Raw genomic sequence first — 20,273 nt, forward strand, 5'->3', positions numbered from 1 at the left:
CATGAGAGTGTCCTTGCTTTCCTGTTTTCTCCCCCAGCAAAACTTGCTGAGGACCTGGCTGGGTCACAGTCATGTCCCGCTGCTTTCCTTCCTCCTAATACTCCACTCTCCAGCAGTGAAGTCTCTCTGGCTGCATGTATCTAGAGATATTCTCACTGCTTGCTGTACGATTTTAAATGCAGGCTTCATTAACTCCTACAGACTGAAAGAGCTAAAAAAAACATCTTTAGGCCGGTTGTGCACGACCCCATTTTCATCAAAAACTACTCAACCATAAAAGCAGATTCTCACATAAATAACACCCTCAACCAACACATGACTTTGCATACAACTGCCCCAGAAAACAGGAATTGGCAGGGAGGAAACCAAAGAAACCAACGTGAGATTTCTAAAGGAGTATTAAAATGATCAAAACAACCCCCAAGACCGCTTGCTCTACACACTTACTGGAAATCTTCTGCTTCAAACTACTTTTTGCCACAGCATTCAGCTTTAACTGTAGGAAATGCCTGTCCATCTCCACAGGCATCTCCTGCTGCACCCACCCCCTATAACAGCTGGCAAAGCTTACAGCTAAGAGCTGTTCACACAAGGATTTCGTGAGATGGTGTGAGCTGCAACATGAGAAGTCAAGGCTCTGGAGGGCCATGGCCACCCCTCTGCTTTCTGCATCCTGTATTTCCATTTACCAGCTTCCCTTCCACCAACAGAAATTGTGTCAGTGTTTCCATTAAAATACACTGAATACTGGATGCTGCGTTAGACCAAGAGCTTTGCTGAACTCCACTGTTTTGGTGTCAGATTTACACGTTGACACAGCACCACCTTTTGCATCATATCTAACTATGAACATATGTTCATCCACCCATTCCCAGGATGAAACCCCTGTATCACTGACCAAGCATCCAGGAAGCAAATGACTTGCAAACCCCAGGGACAGCCCTGCCTACCCTTTCAACATAAGCTACACATTCCAGATTTCAGTTTCAACATGCAAACTTCAAAAGCCTTCAATCTTCTATTTCTCTATTAATCTCCTATCCCCTTTCTGAAGCGTGCTGCTTTGCCATTCCAATGCTGGCATGGGTTTGACAGCTGCCCTTCCATGCACTTTTACACTTTTATGTCTTTGGCAAACCACGGGAGAGCTGGATCTTCTTTCTCCTGTGTGTCAGACAAGACCAGATTTGGAGAAAACAACCTCTGGCTCTTAGAAACTAACTACACTTTTTGGCCTAGTTTCTAGCGTCCATCTTCCTAATGCCTCTCTCTGCCCCTGCTCTGCGGCTGTCTCTCCAAAGCTCTTGCTGATCTCTTAATGACTTGTCTTTTCTTCACCTCCTCCTGCCTTGAAAACCTCCTAACTTGTGACTGTAATTCAGCCGCCTTCAGTTACGTCTTTCAAAGACACCACTGTCTTTTTTGGATGCGTGTCAAGCCCAGCTCTTATCTCCTCTGACACAGCCAGTCCCCAGCCTGAGTCATGTGCCTGCCTTGTGCTCCCGCATCCTCCCGGTCCAAGTGCCTGCAGCCCCATGGCAGTGACTCAGCCTCGCCTACCACCAACCTACCTCACTCCTCCCTGCATCCTGACCCCGGGGTGCCCCTGATTCAAAGCTGCTTCCTACCACCTTATACAGAAATAACAAGTTATTTATTTTAAAGAAGCAGAAGCACATTTTAGCAATCTTAATTCTGCATAAATCCACATTTCAGGACTCCACCACAAAACACTGTGCTAATTTGATCAAATCATTCCAAGGGTGAGATTTACACCTCCGCCCTGGACTACACAGCTCAGAGTTTGTGCTTGTAACAGCCCATTATCAGCATCAACCTACAGGCTCTGGCTGGGGAAAGCACAGATGATAACCAGCAAGCTGGGAGCATGCCAGGTCCACACCATGCACCTGAGGTGTGACTGCTCTCCAGCCTGCCACTCATCATCAGCAGGAAGCAGACCAGTGGGGAAATCACATGCAAGTTCGATTTCAGTAACATCACGCCCTTGAATGACACAGACTTGATGACAAAATCCATCTCCAGTCCCCATCAAGGGTTTTGTCAGCTCCACAAGAGGTGCTGGGGGTACATGGCTGCCTCTCAGAGCCCCAGAACCAGGGCTGCGGAACACTGCTGGGCACAGGCTGCCCCTCTGGGGTGCTGCTGCTGCAGCCAAGGTGAAAGGTGACTTGCCTTCCCTAGCTCCCCCTTTCCTACCAAGCACTACCTAACTTATTCCTGCAGATTACTTCCAGGCACTGCCCACTTCCAACTTGCTTTCCACCTGAAGGGATCAGCCTTCCCTCTCGCTTACTCCTCCCATGTCATTCATTCTTTCTCTCTCCCAGCACATAGAGGGCACACACTTGTACTGATTAATGCTGCTGCATTCTGCTGTGGAACCACACTACACAAAACATGATGCTGCATACACAGCACCAAGCACAGCAATGCAGCAGCAGCTTTAAAGTTCTGTCCCTACAGGCTGTCCACAATCATCCTCACCACCAGGGCAGGAGAAATGGAGATTCAAGGCCATTGGCATGGTCCAGGTGAGCATCTTGAACTCATGTTGCCTGCTAAGAGAGGCGAAGATTTGCTTAAGCAGGGGCAAGAAATGTTTCAGACTAAAGCCCAAGTGAGGTTTTGCTCACTTCAGGCTTATCAGAGGCTCCAGAAAAGCTGGAGGACCTCAGCTCACCAGGTGAGTTTTCTTACCTCTGCTGAAACTCTCTTTCCCAGTGGCACTGGTACTCTTGGAACCTTCAGCAAATATGGGGCAAAACACTGATCAAAATGCCAATGAGCACCATTTTTATTCAATAATGAAACCAGCTGTATTTTGGGACCACTCTGGTGTATGACATGTGGCTTCACAGAAAAGATACACTGTGCCATTTATTACTAATTCCAACCTGAAACTGTCCTTTTCATAGTCAACTATGCCTGTTTTGGCCACATTTATTTCTCAGAAAGGCACCTGGATCTGCACGTCTCTCATCCCCCGGCTGAAACCTGAAGCTGATTTATTAACTGCAAAGAAAATGCATAAGCAAGTACTATTTTTACTAAAAACCTCATATGTGCTCTTATTCCTGGAGACAGCTCCAGTCCCCAGGGCACCTCTGGACCTCTATGCAAAATCTGCTTTCGCTTCCTCATCTTTCAGCCCACATCACTGCATCAATCACAAGTTATCACCCTCTCTGGTTGCAGCTCAGAGACCTAGACACCGTGCCTGAAGGCCTACAAGCAGTTCCCAGAAGGCAATCATAGATTCATAGAATGGGTTGGAAGGGCCCTTACAGCTCGTGAAGTTCCAACCCCCTGCCACAGGCAGGGGCACCTTCCACTAGCCCCTGTTGCTCCATGCCCAGCCTGGCCTTGAACACTGCCAGGGATAGGGCAGCCACAGCTACTCTGTTCCACTGCCTCACCCCCTCACAGTAAATGGGATGGGCACAGCCCAGAAACTTAGAACGGAAAAGCCCTTCTTAGGGCATGAGGTCTGCTGTCCTCTCACTGCAGGGATTGAGTCGTACAGTCAAACACCAAACCAACCAGGAAAGCCCCTTATGCTCCACCTCATTAACAGACAGTGACATTTACTCTCACCATGCTCATTTCTGTGCTGGTTTTTGTTCTGTCTTCCATGTTCATACTTCCCTTTCATTACTACATACAGATGTCCCTTTCCAATTCTTCTTTCTTTTTCTCAGCCTTCATTCTAGTTTCTCTCTCCTGGGTCTCTCAGAATGTATCTTCTCCTTTACAGTTGTCCAAGCACCATCACCTCTTAACAGACAATGGTTTGTGTTCAGATGCTACAGATGCAGTCATCAGGAGTTAAAAGATCCTATCTCATCTGAAAACTTACAATCTTAAAATCTCCTGCCATGGAGAATCCCCCCCCAGCTGTTAAAGCTATCAGCCATTCTCAATCATTTCTGTCACAGAAATACCCTGCACAAACTACTGGTCTCAGAGGACATGTTAGTGATGGAACAGTGCCCCAAAACGCGAACCACCTCTACAGCATGTCCCCTGAACCAGAGTGAGTCATGGGGCAGCCCATATGGAGGTGTGATGCTGATTCTTGTTCTGTGCTCTGAGCCTGCCATGCTGCCTGGGTGATGCTGCTGGCTAATGCAGAGAGGCGTTAAGGAAGAATGCAATTACAAGCTCCTAGACACTGTGCTGGAAGTCCCAAGCAGCAAGCGACAAGAACAGGTCACTGGAGACAGGATTAACCCTGTAAAGGTAAAAAGCAATCTTAAGAGGTGTCAAGCGCCTTGGGTTTCTGCCAGCTCCAGCAGCAGCAGGGAGTGCTCAGCACCATGCAGGCTAGAGCTAGCCTATTTCCTCCCTCTTGCCATTTAGGTCTTCCAAAAGCAAGACTTTCCACCTCCTCCTGCTCTTTGCGAGGCCTCAGCACTGTGCTCCTGACCCGTCACACCCTTCACCAGACTCTGCCGCAGACTGGGAGTTGCCCTGTGGGGACCAGTCAGTGTTGTTCTGGGGAGAGAAGGGAAGGGGATGGTCCAATTTTGTTAATTTTGGCTTTCTGTTTCACAAAGGTGGCAATGGGATCATTTGGAGGATGGGTTGGGTTTGGTTTTTTTTTTTTACAATATTTTGTGGTATAGCAAAGTTTTCACATCTCAGATTTTGAAGAACTTTTATCATACCTTAAATAGTAGGAAATAAAGATATTGAAAAAGAAAACAACATTTGCAAAACCACGTAATATTGTAAAACAAAAAAAGATGGGACTTACCTGAGCCCCTAAGAGGGCACTGGGGTCTGCAGCGGAGGTCTGTGGTGGGTGTGACATCGCCAGCACAGTGCATGCCGCGGCATCGCACAGAGAGGTGGCCGGCGAGCCTGGGCTTTGCCGAACTTGAAAAGGAAAACAAAAGCTAAGTCAATGATGTGCCCAAAGCCTGCTCCTAACCTGCTGCTCTGTGGGACATCCAGCACAGGAGTCTGGGGGTGCCACAAGGCTCAACAGTAACACACCAGAGCAAGAAGCTGGAGACCTGCGTCTGCCATGCGACTTGCGACCCCTCAAGCATCCAAATGGGCATTTTGGTGGCGAAGCCCAAAACCCTGAGCTAGCTACCAGAGAGCATCACTGGGTTCCTGCTCTGCTGAAAACCTGGTTCATCCTCACATATCCAGCCACATGGTTTGTACCTAGCTCTGTGCCCCAAGATCTGCCTCCAGTCTAAGGCTCCCTCTGGTTTTCTTTCTCCTCTACTATAGTTACGCAACCTTCCTGAAGACCTTGCAGATGGAAAGATCTATGCAGAAAGCCTGTTAGATGCAAATGAAAGCAGTAGCTAACTCCTACAGCTTCAGAAAAAGCACAAGGATCAGGTTTGTCTGCCAGGCTCTGACTGCTGTCACCTCCACCTGAAGCAGGAAAGACTGCCCAATACTCAACCATAGTGATGGTTCATAACACACACACACACACACACACACAAATGCGTTTATCAGTGTGACCCATTCCATGATAGGCAACAACGACTGTTTTGTTGTTCTGAAGTGTTTCTGGGAACTTTCCTTTATTCCCGGTTGTATCTGTGTTGTGGTTTGTCTTGGTTTGGGTTTTGTTTTTACACAGACTGATTCTCTCCAGGACATTCCTACAGCAGAACATGACTTCCATTACACCCCATTCCAGCACTCAGATCAGTGCCTGCAGATCTCAGCCCACACTGTGTGTCCCACTGACTCCAGAGGTCTCAGGACAAGCAGGTCCGACTGCAGGACTGGGATCTTAACTGCATGCTCCAACATCCAAGCACTAAGCCAGGACTCAGTGTTCACAAGGTAATGCAGATGAGACCTCCCTTTGCTCTTTGGGTTTGCTTGGTTTTATATGTTCAATGATCCCTCATCCCTTTTGTTTCCTTACCTCATCTTTAATATTAAATCGTGATGGTTCTTGTCTGCTTCGGTTTGACCTCCTAACCCCATAAACATCAGGATATTCTTCCCACATCTGCAAAATAAACAGACCATCAGAAGGCCTGCTTCACCCCAATTATTTCTGACGCTTCAGAAAAGCTTGATGGTCACTGTTTTCTTAAAAATCAACATAAAACCACTGATGAGCAACCAGTAGATGAACACTTTAAAAAACTGGCTGAAAAGAACTATGATTATTTTGGGGTATTTGGCAACACTCTAAAGCAGTATCTTTTATCTCAGCGTTATCCTTACACTGGTCCATCTTTCCACCAGGGTACAAATTACCCTCCAGCTCACTCAGCCTGATGGACAGATCATTGAGATAGCCAGCCCCCTGCAAGCAATGGTGCTGAAGGTACGGAGGCAGCACCTTGCATGTGGTATGAATGGACCTACCAACTCAAAACTACAATCTACTGTTGTTAACAGCCTCCACCACGACTCCTTTACACAGGGAAAGCCCCACCAGCAACTTCAGAAGTGAATTCTGTGGCCCAGCTGGATGGGAAATGGACCAGAGCACCCTGTCTCCTTTGGTAAGGCAATGGCTGGTGCTGCCAGTTCTCCTCCTGGATGCACTGATGTGTGGATGTGCAGAGGTGAATACTGGGAATGGTTGTGCTCTATTTGCTGTAACAAGGCCCTAAATAATTTAATACACTGTGTGTAACAGCATGCATGTGCTCTTGCTGGATGGACAGGATGAGAAAGGAGAGACAAGAACTAATGCTCTGAGGGATGCGAATGCAGAGCTGTGTTGGTGGCACAGGACACCAGATTTACAGGGCAGATGCAAACCACCAATGTGCCTACACCAACAATTCCTCTCTCCCTCAGCACAGCTTACCCTCTTAAAAGTTTCCTAAACCTGTTCGTTCACCTTCTGCTTCTCTCTTGTCTTCAAAAACCTCTGCAAGCCACTGGCAGAAACAGGAAATCAAAATACACCGCAAGATGCAGCAGCAACTTGGGACTGTATGCGTGATCAACACAAGGCTGCAACACAGCAACTTCTCTGCTGCTGTTAAAGGAGTGTTAAAGTAACACTGCAGTAGACAGATTGTGAAGGTGTGTATCTGCTGGGCATGTGAGTACAGAGAGAAATTCACATGGAAGAACTCAAAATACTCTCCTAAGTGTGTGAGACTTTGTCTCTTCATCTTTTAAATGGCACAGGTTTTAGATGAGGGATCAGTTCCTGTGACAAATTCAAACAGCACCTAAAGCAAATTAACCTCACCTTCATGGGTGTATCTAGACAGAAATAAAAAATAAACAATATAATGATTAACTGCCTTGGTTATTCAAGGGCAACAGGTATCAACACGCCCAGGTCAGACCTAGCTAAGGAAAACACTCATTAACATAAAAATTAAGGAAGGGAGAGGCTTTCTTATTAGAGGGCACCCTGACCTTTTCATGTTTCATCATGCTAATTATCACCCTGGGTCTGGGTATGTTCTCTTATAAAGTGATTTTAATGTTTATTGTTAGGGACATGCTCTTAAGAGCCCACAGAGGAAGAGAAAACTTCCTTTTGTCCCCACTTACCAACAGTAAAACAGGCCTGTGAATGCTGTGTTACCATAACTGCCTTATAAATGCATTGCTCCTTGCCAGTCTGAACACAGGAGATCCAGCCGTAGCCTGAGTCAGCAGCCTAAAGATTTGAGAGAAGCTGGTAATAAAATCCTTCACTTCTCCCTAGCAGGTACGTGGGGAGAACAGGCTGAAAGCACTGACCTTCATTCTCCATCTTTATGTACACAGCAACTTTCTCCATGAACCTCACTCTTATAAGCCAGCTGTGCATACTGCAAACCACAGCTAAGAACAGCAGGACACTGCCACACCACAAAGAAAAAATAACTGACCTAACCTGATTTTCCTCCCTCCAAGTAAACTCAGTTCACTGAGTTCATGTCTCCAAATGGGCATTTGTGCTCCTTTTCTCACCTCACACACCAGGTTACTCAGGTGCCTCCATCCCTTGGTAAAGCAGGTATCCAAGGCACAGCTCCTGCACTAAAGAGCTTTTTTCCTCCTCGTTTTTTTCTTTACTTTTTTCAAAGAGGAAGACAGTGATGAGAAAAACCAAAGTGGCCCAATCCTAGACAAGAATTCTCCCGATTATGTACCACATAGGCAAGCTTTACTAATTCTGAGGGAGAGGAGAGGCAGGCGAGAGGAATGAAAAGACAGGGGGAGAGAATGAAATGGTCATGTATTAAGGGCAGGCACCTACCTCTCAATTCGCACCTCATTCAGCCCCCTCACTGTCTACCTGGTGCCCAAAGGACTGTCCCATCAAACACATGAATTCCTACTCTCAAAGATGACACCAGCAGGACGTAAGCACAAAGACCGAACAGCCAGTGAGTGACTTGGAGACATCAGAGGTTGGAAGCTGTTTGTTCAACATGCAAAGTGGCAGGGAAGTTGAAGGCAGCTTCATTAAGGTCCTGCTGTCTGCCCTTCTGTGACTGGTACAGGGTTAACACGGCTATGCAGTGGGGGCAATACCTTCTTAACATCTGCTATCCTTTCCTTCTTAGAGGCCGGTTTTTCTTTGGTTTCAGGAGGGGTCTGCTGGGATTTCGAATCCATTGATTCACTTTCAGATTCAGACTGACTTTCAGAGGACTCCGAGCTGCTGTTTGACTCGCTGCCCTGCTCGCTTTCAGACTGGCTTGCAGACTCAGAGCCAGAGGCTTCTTCAGATGCCGAGTGGCTGATGGCAGAGAAAGGAGAGATTACATTTAAACTGTACTGTCACAGCTTTAAAACGTGCAGTGAGCAACCCATGAGCCACGTCCAAGCTACAACAACAGGCTTGCAATAGCCTAAATGTGAACTGTGAGGTCCCAAGGATACCCTGCACTGGCATTTTGAAGCAGGAAGAGTTTCTTCCCAGGACAGCCACTGAACACATGGTAAGAATGCACACTCAGAAATCACTGCCCAGTGTTATCTCCTGCTCTTCAACAAGAGAAAAAGAAGAACTTGAGTAGCAGCACCATAAAGAGAAGCATTCACAATACAGCAGCACAGGTCCTGCAGGAGGATCTGGCTCACTCAGCATGAGCAAGAATAAGGTATGGTGGGAGATGGAGCATCCAGAGACTATCCTGCTCTATTAAAGATGAGCGGTTGCTCCAGCATGGCTCTTCCCTATATCCCATTATGGCCAGTAGTTCGAAACTCAGCCACCCAACTTCTGAAAGACTCCAGCATCAAATCCTGTATGCATAATACTATACATATTATAGTGAAAAAAACATTTCTTGCAAAAAGAATACATTCAGCAGCAGAGAAGCAGAAAGGACCTTATCGAGGCATGTGGCTGGGGCAGTTCCTGTTTCAAGGATTACACCAGTGCAGACTGCATTTTTCGAGTAGCCAATAACAGGAGCGCAGAACATCAAGTACATGTATTTATTTAAAAATAACATTTACATTAATTAAAATTTACATTCATATACAGAACAGTCCCTTTATTGCAAGCTACTCAAGGGAACAGTAAGAGGCTAAAGTACTTCAGGTGTCCATAAAAAGCATTTCAGGTGGTCAAAAAACACTTTGCCCTATCAATCCAGCATGTTTTGTCACTGACACCCCAATTAATGAGAAATGAAAACTCACTATAACAGAGGCATCATTACAAACCCCACTGTCACAAACAAAATGCAGTGCGGCGATAACAGTACTACAAACTTCTTGAGTGAGGAGCATCCCTTTCCAAGGCATCTCTTGATCTGCAGCCAGGTGCTTCTGTAGTATGCCAGGGTCTGCTGCAGTTACCTCATCGTGAATGAAGAGCTGGGAGGGCTTTGCAGAGGGAAAACACGGTTTTCTCTTTTTTCTCCTTTGGACAGAACTACAGCAGGAGGATACATTAACCTGCTTTCACAATTCAAGAAAGAATGTAAAGACAGAAAAGCAAAAGCACGTGTGTAATTCCATGCAATTCCACCAAATCTGTCGCGATGGCATCACTAAACTCAGCTACTGTATGCAGGTAGGGAGAATCCAGACCATGGGAATAAGCCTTCGCTCTCGGATAAGGAACTGTTAGAATCAGTGTGAGCTCTGCGGGCCGCTCCCGCGGCGCGGCTCCCGGCTGCCGTCCCTCATGGAGCGGGCAGAGGGCAGCAGCCGAGCGCCGCCGGAGCCCGTTCCAAGCTCCCAGCCGCCATTTTACAGCCACCCCTCTCCCACCATCTTGCGAGGGGAATTCTGTTAGGGAGCGCTGCACAGCACTCGAGGAATCGATGCTCCAGCAGCTCCGGGGGCAGGCAGTTTACACAGGCAGAGGCTGGGATCTGGAGGCAGCCGAACCAATCCTGTCACGACACGAAGCGGCAACATCAGCCTCTGGCCATGTTGGTGTCCCATGGGGGTGCACAAAGACACTCCATTCGGATTTATTAGGAACAGCTGGAATCAACTGTAATAACCCAGGCCTTACTGCAGCCAGACAACTTCTGCAGTACTGAAAGGCAGAACAGTCATTACTGGCCTCCTCCCACCCAGGAGCTCTTTGTTTCTCAAGGCCCTGAGCTTGGTTTCAAGGCCACGACACAGCCTCTCTGCACAGTAACAGCCACAATTCACGTGCTTTACCCACAACATCGTCTGAACACTAATTCTTTTTCATCTAGATATGAACTATGTCATCCTAAAAGAGGTCGACTTCTCTAGCAGCAGACACATATGGCATACACATCTACATAGAGGAAAGAAACGTAGTTAAGAAATGGTATGTTCTTTCAAAGGCTGTTGCAAATAATCCTTTCTTAATAAGCAACCTATTACCAAAGCAAAAGGGGATGTCCTTGTCTCTTTTATTCTATCAGTGTCGAAAGAGAAGTGAAAAGCCCGATTCCATAAAATAATCTTCTCTGTCACTGAGACAAGCAGGAAGCACTTCTACCTACCAACAGAGTACAAAGGATTAGAACACTGTATGGCAAGTCAGGCCTGATGCTGTACATCTAAGTCCTCTTTTCAGAAGCTATTCTTGGAGCATGGCCTGCTTTAATGTCCCTAAGTTAACATCCAAACAAGACCTACTTTCAATTAACTATAGGGAGGGGATAAGCTATTAAGTGTCACAAATCATGATTCAACCAGTCCACCCTCTCCGAAATCAGCAGAAAACCACCTGTGAACATCAAGGAAGCTACAGCTGGACCACTGGTAACTCCCTTAAAGTGAGAAACTCCCATAAAAATCGAGATCTGTAGGACTCGGCCAAGTACATTCCCCTGGTTTCCAAGAAGTCCTTCAGGCTGTAATTCTGTCTTAATTAAGAGCCTGCTCCTGAATTGAGAGGGAAGAAAACCAAACCATCCCTTACCAAGGACACGTTCCTTCCAAGAAATAACTAGCTGAGCGGCGATAAGGCCTTTCACAATCAAGCATCTAAGCTTACACGGCAATCACAGAGCGCCCGAAGCCTCCAGCCTTCGCGCATAATTCTGCACATATGATTTCATTTTATAGGGGAATCATCTTTGCTAGCAATAAAACATTTTCTAAGCTCTCCACAAGTACAAACAGTAGGCATGTCTGCAAGAGGTGCAAGACAAGCTGAACAAACGACCCAATACACATCTCTGCAACTGAGAGCTAACAAGGGAATGGCTCTGGCTGGGACCAGTCTGCCCCAGAGTTTAGTACTTGGTTTTTGATGGACAGACCTTTCTTTCAGCCAGAGGAATAAAGGAGGGTTAATGACACAAGCTAGGCTCCTCCTCCCTGTACAATCCTTCTGAGCATTTTGAATCTAAACAAGTTTGAATCCCCACAGCTGGTTTCACAAGCCCAGCAGGATTCACACCAGCAAAAGGGAGCTGGGAGGCCCGCTGTCCCTTCTCACCTTCACTTGTGCCAGCACCAACTTGGGGGCTAAACCCCTCCATAAGCCACACAAACTTGGTAATGCATCAGAAGACTGGGCCAGAGAAACAGCAAACAGGTCCCTGCCAGCTCGTCAAGGAAAATCAGGACCAAACTGCCACAGGAACAGTGAGCTGCGTTACATTTGTCAGCACAGATGAGTTGCAGAGGAGAAAAGGGGCAAGCAAAACCCTAATTTAGGGGCAGCAGCAAGCCAGCTGCTCAATTTGGCCACCCCTAGGTCCTGAATGCTCCTCTCTGGAAGGGCCAGGCCAGCAGTCAGTGAGCAGCTCCAAGGCTCCAACAGAACTCCTGCGACGTGGCACTACCGACACAGGGCACAGCAGCAACTGGCTGGAGCAAGCAGGATGCCTTCTCCAGCCCAGTGGTATCCATCAGGTCCAGCTCCGCCAGCAAAAAGGGACTCCTCAGCCCTTACAGCTCTTCAGCAACAGCTGCTACCAATGTAGAAGATGCTTACACACCTGCTCGGATGGATCCCAGGTTGCTGCTAAATGTTTCCTTTAAGTATCTGATCTATAAATGTGATGTTCCCTATGATGATATGTAAACATATATGAAATGCCTACATGTACTGCAAATAAAAATAGCACTGTCCGTTAATGTTGATGCAGGCACCCAAGTCACATTGTAGCTGTAAAAAGCACCAAACCACATTAAATTCAACCTCAAGGCTAAACAAGCCAGAGAGAGAAACACAACATCATTTCTAGCTATAGATCATCGAATGAATAAGGGTTAACATTTGATAAAAAGGGGATAATACATGGACCACAGAAGACCAAGAACTTCTCCATGGATCTATCTCCTGCCTTGGGAAATAAACTGCTATAGAAAGCACAGATAATGCCATACAGACAGTACAGAGGAATCTGCAGGAAAGCCGAGTGAACAGCACTCAGATTGAGATACTGGAGATAAACACATTCCTACCTGGGGTTTGGGAGATTTGTTTATTTATTTGTGGTTTTTGTTGTGGTGGTGGTGTTTTTCCCTGTTTGGTAGTTTTTTGGTTCCTTTTATTCTGAAAGTCTGTTAAGAAGGGGACTGGTGCTTGCCTGTCTCCCAAGATCTTCTGACTGATAAGTGTTTAGAAGGCTCAGTTGGTGAATGAGCTTCCCCCAACTCACTTCCTGCAGGAGAAAGTGGAAAAGGGGGAAGGGAGGGAAGGATACTATTCCTAGCATCCAACCCATGGGCTACTACGTATCTCTAACAATGCTGTGTCTCAAAGCAGGAACTCGAGATACATAGCCAAGCTCTTTAGACTGTTCAGAAACAAGTCTCAAACAACTCTGAATACTCAGAATTTGGCAAACTCTGGGCAGGCTTTCAAGGCAAGTGAGGAGAGCTATCATGGGGAATACACACTTCTTCCCCATGTGACTGCCAACCTAGCTTGCAGAGGTTGGGTGTTAATTGCATTCACACAGCACTAGGGACAATAGGGCAGTGGAGTAACTGAAACAACTGAGGGATTATGCACTCAGCAGGTATCCTATCTAAATAACCATCTGAATTGGGGGTTTCCAGCCTATTCCAGCCTCGGCTGCTTATCCCAGCACAGGACTCCCAAATGCCAAAGCAATCCTGAGCACACACTGAGCTAAATATATCCCTTGCTGCTCTGCTGCAGCTCCCTATAAAGCACATTGGGCTATCTTGAATGACAAGTATTTTCCAGAAGTGGCTTCGTTTTTTTCCTCCACTACAAAGACATCACATTATGCTTGCACCAGCAAGCAAAACGATCAGTTCATTCATGATTGGGAAAGCTGGCTCTCTGCTTTCTGATCTTTGAGCCAGAGGCTGAAAATGCTTAGGATGTTTAGTCAGAGAAAAACCCCCATCATAAAGAGCAGAGACAAAAGGAGTCAAGACCTGTCTGCTTGATTAAGGAGAGCCATTGAGATCTCCAAAGGCAGCATCCTTCCCCTTCCCTGCACAGAAAGGGAAGCACAATAGCAGTTCTCAGGATTTTGAAAAGGGCCTCCCTCCCCAGGAAGGCAGCAGCATTTCAGCAGCCCACATTAACCATCCACAGCAGCACCCACTACCAAGAACCTCCTCACACCTTCCCCAGGGCTGACACAGAGTTAACCTGCCATGCCCAATCGCTTCTGCTCTTACTCTTTGTAAAGGACGTGTATGCATGGGGAGGAGGGGGAAATGGAGCACCAGCACACAATTTGGGTTTAAATTAGTACAGAAAGGGCAATTGTTGGTTCTCCCTTGACATTTGCAAACTTCCTTTCATAGCTAGCAGATGAAAGAAAAGCAGTAATAAGGGAATGTAGGACCCAAAACCATTAGAAAAATGGGAAAGTGCACAAATCCCTTTCTGGTTCAGGAGAGGGGAGAGCCTGATCTGGCCTGAGGGTTTTATGCCAAGTGATTGTTAAAAGCTGGTTTTAACCAAGAGATTTAAGGCTCATCATTATGCTTCCTGTTTTACAGACAGCTCATGGCATTCAAAGCTCTCAACTGGTGACAACTCTGTAGTTAAGAGCAGAGGTTCCTCCCCATTAAAGAGATGCAACTGACTCTTATAATTAATATATTAGAAGTTCAATTAAGCCATCTATACCTAACAATAAAACCTGCAAGAATGATGAACAGTTTCAACACAACTTTTCCCTAAGGAGTCAGGTGTTCTGGAGTCAGTGGATTCTTGTCATTGCAACACATTTGTTCATAGCTAGGGTGAGAAGCATTCAGCATCCTGGTGCTTGGCAAACACACTCCAAAGAAGCCTGCCAAGATGAAACCCCACGCGAGTGGTACCATCACAATACCAGAAGGGAATCTGAGAGCACTGTTTCAGACTTCTAATTCTTTTTTAACCTTAGAAGTCAGGGCCAGAAAAACATATACATTACAGTGCAGATTATCTCAGTCATCAACACTTTGCGTCTTATATATATCCAAGAGTCCCTGCTCCCAGACGAGGCATTACAGTGTGGAGACTCAAAAATGCTTCATTGCAAGTCACCATGTATGACTTCTTCATCTAGTCTTCCTTGCTTTAGTTTCAAGAATCCTTTAAGGACATAAAGGCAGACTTGACAAGCACACCACCAACTTCAAAAGGCATTTCAGCACCCTTCTTTAAACAAAAACACACCAAAAAGTATCTGTGTAAGACCATTTCAGTAGAACAGTACATCCTCTGCTAGTAGAAGGCTGCTTCCATTCAATTATGGTATTCCAGGCCCTCCCCAGTACCATTCTCTTTGTACTTATTTCCCTTAAAGGAGTTGAGAGAAAATGCAGAACAGAACCTGTCTGCATCCATTATCACCATCTTCCTGAGCTGGACTGCAATTAGGGGCAATGCAAGTTTAGAAGCTTCTCTATGTTCAGAACTTAACAGCCTAATTTAACGCTGCCACTCCTGGTAGAACTGTTGTCTGAAATAAGGAACTGTGGATATACGCATCTCCAGGTTACGTATCAGGGGATGCAATTTCAGCATAAGCTACCAAACCCACCCAGAGCAGGTTTACTTTAGCTAAAAGAAGCAAAGCCATAGCATCAGAAGCTTCAGTTCAGCCCCTGCATTCCTGCTCACAGTCCTAGGTACTTTACCACAGGCTAGTCTCACTGCAACTGGCACCCTCATCTCCTCCTTAAAACTAGAGGCGAAAGCCTGAATAAAGATATGCCAGTATAACAGTTTCTCAGAGACATGCTTAGCAACACAGAAACCTGATAATCATATGAATAGCTGAGTCAAGGAGTGAAACGGTGAAGACAAAGATGCAAACCAGTTTCTCCTTATATCCAACTGAAGAGATTAAAATTAACGACCACCGACTTCCTGGCCTTCCCTCTGAAAGCTCTAACACAAAAGTTCGCAGTGGAAACGTTTGTTTTGAGGCAGATGCGAGTGTGGTTTTGTAGCCCAAATGCAGCCAGCCAGTGCTCAAGACAAACGTGTGCGTTCTCAGAAGTGCCATCCCCTAGAGAGGTCAGGGTACAACACCGTGGAAATGAAACATGACATGATCGCTCCCTGAGCCATGGGAGAATTCAGCTCACAGGAAACAGGGAAGGTGCAGATAAGGGCAACTGCTGCCCTCAAAGTACAGCAGGTGAAACATCAACCCAACAGAAAGCGGAACAGGCTCTAATCTGCAATCTCAGCCACGTCAGCTTCTCTTGGCTGAAGGCACCAGTAAGTTTAGGCAGGAGTGGTGTGGGAGCATGCGTGCAGCCATGTGCACCCAGTACAGCAATGCACCCAGCTGGCACATGCTGGGTGCCACAGCAGCATTTTTGCAGGGTTACAGAACTACCTAGCTGAGCCCTTTATTCCTATTTTTCCATTTCTGTTAAGCACAACTTTATTCCTTTTATCCATTTTTATTCGGTCATGCATTCAAAGAACACACAAAAATTGAGTCATTCACTCAAGATGTTTAACTAAAATGAACAATCCAGAAGAGATTACATTTCAGCTAAATGTAGCTTCTTGCAGTTGGTGAGCCCTTTTTTTTTATAGCACTGTATACATGGTATCCGTTCCTGGCAGCAATCACAGAACAGGAAACAAGAGAACTTGAAAGTCTCAGAACGGTGCATTCGTAATTAGATGAGACATTTCCTTCGAGAGGGGAATGTGAAACAGAAGTAACAAAGCAAACCATGAACAATCTCCTTTGTGCTGCACGATTACATCATTATTCATACGAATTCCTTGCACATTATTCCCTTTGTGCCCTGCACGGCTCAAGCATTTTCCCTTTTCAAAAAAGCCTCCGGACAGTTTAGTAAAGGGTTAAAGCTTCGAAAGGAGAGGAAAAAACCCTTGTGAAAGAATCCAGCAGTGCAAATGAAACTGAAAGAGGCTGTACATATGCGATGGCCAGAACAGCTAAAAAATAGCCTATCAAACAGCTAAAAAATAACACAGACAGCTAAAAAATAACCCAACAGCTATAAAATAACTCATGAATCTTGATGAAAAGTCGAAACCGTCATTTTAATGTGTTTAATATTTCCACTCAGCTCAAAGGAAACCAGTTGCAAAACACACACTGAAATCAAGAGTGAGTTGTAGTGATTTAAGGATGCTGAAAGCTGTAATGCTATAAAAAAAGCCTCAGATGTTTCAGGAATACTACGATATTCTCCAATTCCTTTTGAAGTTTAAAAACAAAAGGAAAAAAACCACACCAAAAATAAACCCTGCTCCTTTTCAAGTCACTCGTGTCTCAAAATAGCCGGCACTATTCAGAATAAAATGAGATGGGATAAAAGCTGAAAGAGGAAGCAAAGGCAGCGGCACCGCGCTCTGTGGCTACGTGCCCAAGTCCAGCCCAGCAGCGCTGGGGCAGGCGTGGGAGAGGCCGTGCAGCGTGCGCAGCCATCACGCGCAGGCCTGGCTCTGCCTCCACGCCAGCCGCTGCCTGTTACCAAGTGAGAGCAGCCAATCGCCGTCCCCAGCCAGCACAAGATGGCCTTTGAACTCCCCACCAGCAACTTCCTGCTGTTTTTAGAGTACACACAGTGCAATGCAGTATGTCTGTCAGCTATGCGGCACAAAGGAACAGCCATTTTGTGACTCAACTGGACCCGCACCAAAATGCCAGCCAGTGCAACTCTCCCCTCTCTTTACACAGGGAATCGGGGCTTCCCGAGCGCTACCAAATCAAGGGACGGATGCCCTCTGCTCTCTTCTGCACACAGGGAGGGCAATTTATGTTTAACATCTTCATTTCTCCCTTCCCCCCCACCCCAATCCTCTTTGTATGTAACTACATCTTCATAAAATGGCTGCCACGTAGAAGGAGCCTGTTGTGCTCTGCAAAGGCTGCAGCACACGCTGCAGAGCGCTCTGCCTCTGTGAGGTGGCCACCCAGCAAAGAAACGCCATTTCAAACCAGCTCTCTCAACACAAAACAGGCTGGGATCTAACCCAACACAACCTTTTTTTCCCCCAAAAAAGGTATTTTAGTGCTAGAGAAGCCAAGAGCTGGATACAGATGCAAAGGGTTTGTTCAGCCCTGCAGCTCCCGTGGCAGAAACTGTTCACACAACAGGGTATTTAAGGAGCAACTGCCCCAGATGCAGGGCAGGGGAGACTAGAAGAACAATGCATCCACCATGTCATTACCTGCTGTCCCCTACAACATTCACCCTGGACTTGAGGAGTACCCCAGCCTGCCTCTCGCCCCTGCAGTTCACATGAGGGTTGCACCACGGATGAACCCTCTCACACCACCTGCCTTTTGGAAATGCAGCACAGAAGATGCTAGAAAATGCACCAGGATTTGGTTCAATTATTTAATGCGAGTCCCAGACACACAGGTGGTGGTTACCAGTACCTGCAGCACACCAACTTCTATCCTAGATGGAGAGAGTTGCATGGAATCAGTTTCAAGTTTGGGAAGGTTTACTGTCAAAACACAATGCACAGGCATTGCTAGCAGACAGCTTACAAACTGTGGAGTTAACACCATTCCCCTCTCCAAGAATAACATTCTGGCTTGGGGCAATTCTCAGGTATTTTGGTTTATTTGGTATATGCCTTTGTGCATTTCCATAGGCCTGGAAAAGTAAGAATCAATTCCAAACATATTCCCCAGTCAGGACATTGAACTGGTGTACAGGGATTGTATTTTCTTCACCTGTAACACCTTTCTCAGGTCCTGCATTTCTGCTTCTCCAGCCCAGGTGAATGGCATCAGACATATCTACCTTCTCCACCACACAAGCCTCCCACCAGGGAGTAGGTAACAGGACTTCACACATTCCCATGGATGCTGAGATGGCCTCACAGCTGGGCAAAAAGCTGGCCAGCAGCATGTGAAGTGCAGACATGAGCATGTTTCTGAGCTATAGTAAAGCAAAGAGGTGGCTAGACTTCCTAGAAATCATTTCCCCTACAACTTCAAGTCAACCTCAGGAAGTAAAGCCCATTTTATGATATTCAGCTGACTCACAGCTCAGAAATAAGCTCAACAGGGCTGGCTTACAAATATCCTGTGCTCCACTGTTCCCACACTTCAGGTGCATGGATGTTACCCACAGCAACTTTCTGTTCAGATAAAAAATTGTGAAGGGAAGAAGGGCAACCTCACCCAACAGGGGTTGCATGTAAATCCATCGGTTACAATAAATAACTTTTCAATGAACACACCAAAAGCACACGAGACACTATGCAAATATAAAACCCCTAAACAAAAACCCCAAAGGTCTTCTGTCTGTGCACACACTGCTAGATGTCTCCAATTTCATCTCCTGTTCAGCATAATATTTCTGACACCATGAAAATACCTTAATTTAGATTTCCTGGACAAATTATACCTATTACTGCTCTTGCAGTTAATCTTCGCTTAAAAAAAGGCATAAAGATTTAAGTAAGCTGAATCCTAAGTCATCATTTTTGAAAATTGACTTTTTAAAGCAATATTCTGTGTGCAGTATTCACAGTATTACCAAGACAGCCTGGTTGGGAAGTCTGATGCATCTGTAAACTGCATGATTATAAAAGCTGTGTATAGGTGCTGTATGTAATGCTCCAACACTCTCTGGGGCTGATTTAATAGTTAATAATTTCAAATGGAACAAACTTACCCATATCCATTTTAGAATCTAAAATGTGACTGCGCTTTGAATGCATCCAGAACAGCAGCTGAGTTTATGCTGGAAGGCTACAGTAATTTGATAATACATATATTCCCACAGCATTTCAAGTTTGTGTGTTTAAGGAAGGTTAAACACTGGACATGAAGAATACTATTCAAACACCTGCAAACATCACATAGAGCACATGTGATACAACAGACAGTTCAGAATTCTTTTTTATTGATGTTGGTTAAAAATGACTGAAGACAAAACCCGAGAAAAATAAACAGGCCACAATTCCATTCAAATTAACAAAATGCAAAGCACCACTGTATTTTACAATCTAGAGAAATAAACGCATAGAGTTTAATTTCCGATCCTCAAAAAAAAGCCAACCCTTTAAATACAAAATGAGCAATTCAGTAATTATCCTCCTGCATTCCCAGCAAACAAGCAGCTCCAGCATTTCAGAGATTCCCCACATCAAGGTTAAGTTTAGAAAAATCCGTAAAGAATCTCAGTCCTCAACAAAAGTAAATAAAAACACTCTGAGCAAAAAATACATGAAACAAACAAGCAAAAACATTTGGTGCCTCTGGTGAACAGTGCCAGTGTGTATTTTATGATATAAAATGCTACCATCAGCAGGAGAAAGTCTGGGTAAATTGTATAAAAATACTCTAAAATACCTAAAAAGAATCAAAGTTCCACAAGCTCAAATTAAAATTTCAAGTAAGGGGTATCAGACAAACAGGCACTTCCCAGTTTATATTTTAAAATGAGCTTTTTTTCATTCA

General features: G+C 45.6%; 1 protein-coding gene across 3 annotated transcripts in view; it reads right to left on the reverse strand.

The window, feature by feature from the left end:
* CHD2 (chromodomain helicase DNA binding protein 2) overlaps positions 1-20,273 on the reverse strand; it is a 66,474-nt gene that overhangs the window by 28,530 nt on the left and 17,671 nt on the right. For 2 of the 3 annotated variants that reach the window (XM_061371292.1, XM_061371291.1), the window contains 2 exons: positions 8,506-8,713; positions 5,927-6,013 (listed from right to left, as the gene is read on the reverse strand). In XM_061371292.1, the coding sequence (XP_061227276.1) occupies positions 5,927-6,013; positions 8,506-8,713 (295 nt within the window). Of the gene's footprint in view, positions 1-4,780; positions 4,903-5,926; positions 6,014-8,505; positions 8,714-20,273 lie in introns of those variants that run through there. The other variant, XM_061371293.1, reaches the window with a different exon arrangement.

The sequence above is a fragment of the Neopsephotus bourkii genome, unplaced genomic scaffold, assembly GCF_033783945.1.
Source record: "Neopsephotus bourkii isolate Nb327-2 ecotype Australia unplaced genomic scaffold, CSIRO-AGI_Nbou_v1 NB_1572, whole genome shotgun sequence".
NCBI lineage: Eukaryota > Metazoa > Chordata > Aves > Psittaciformes > Psittacidae > Neopsephotus > Neopsephotus bourkii.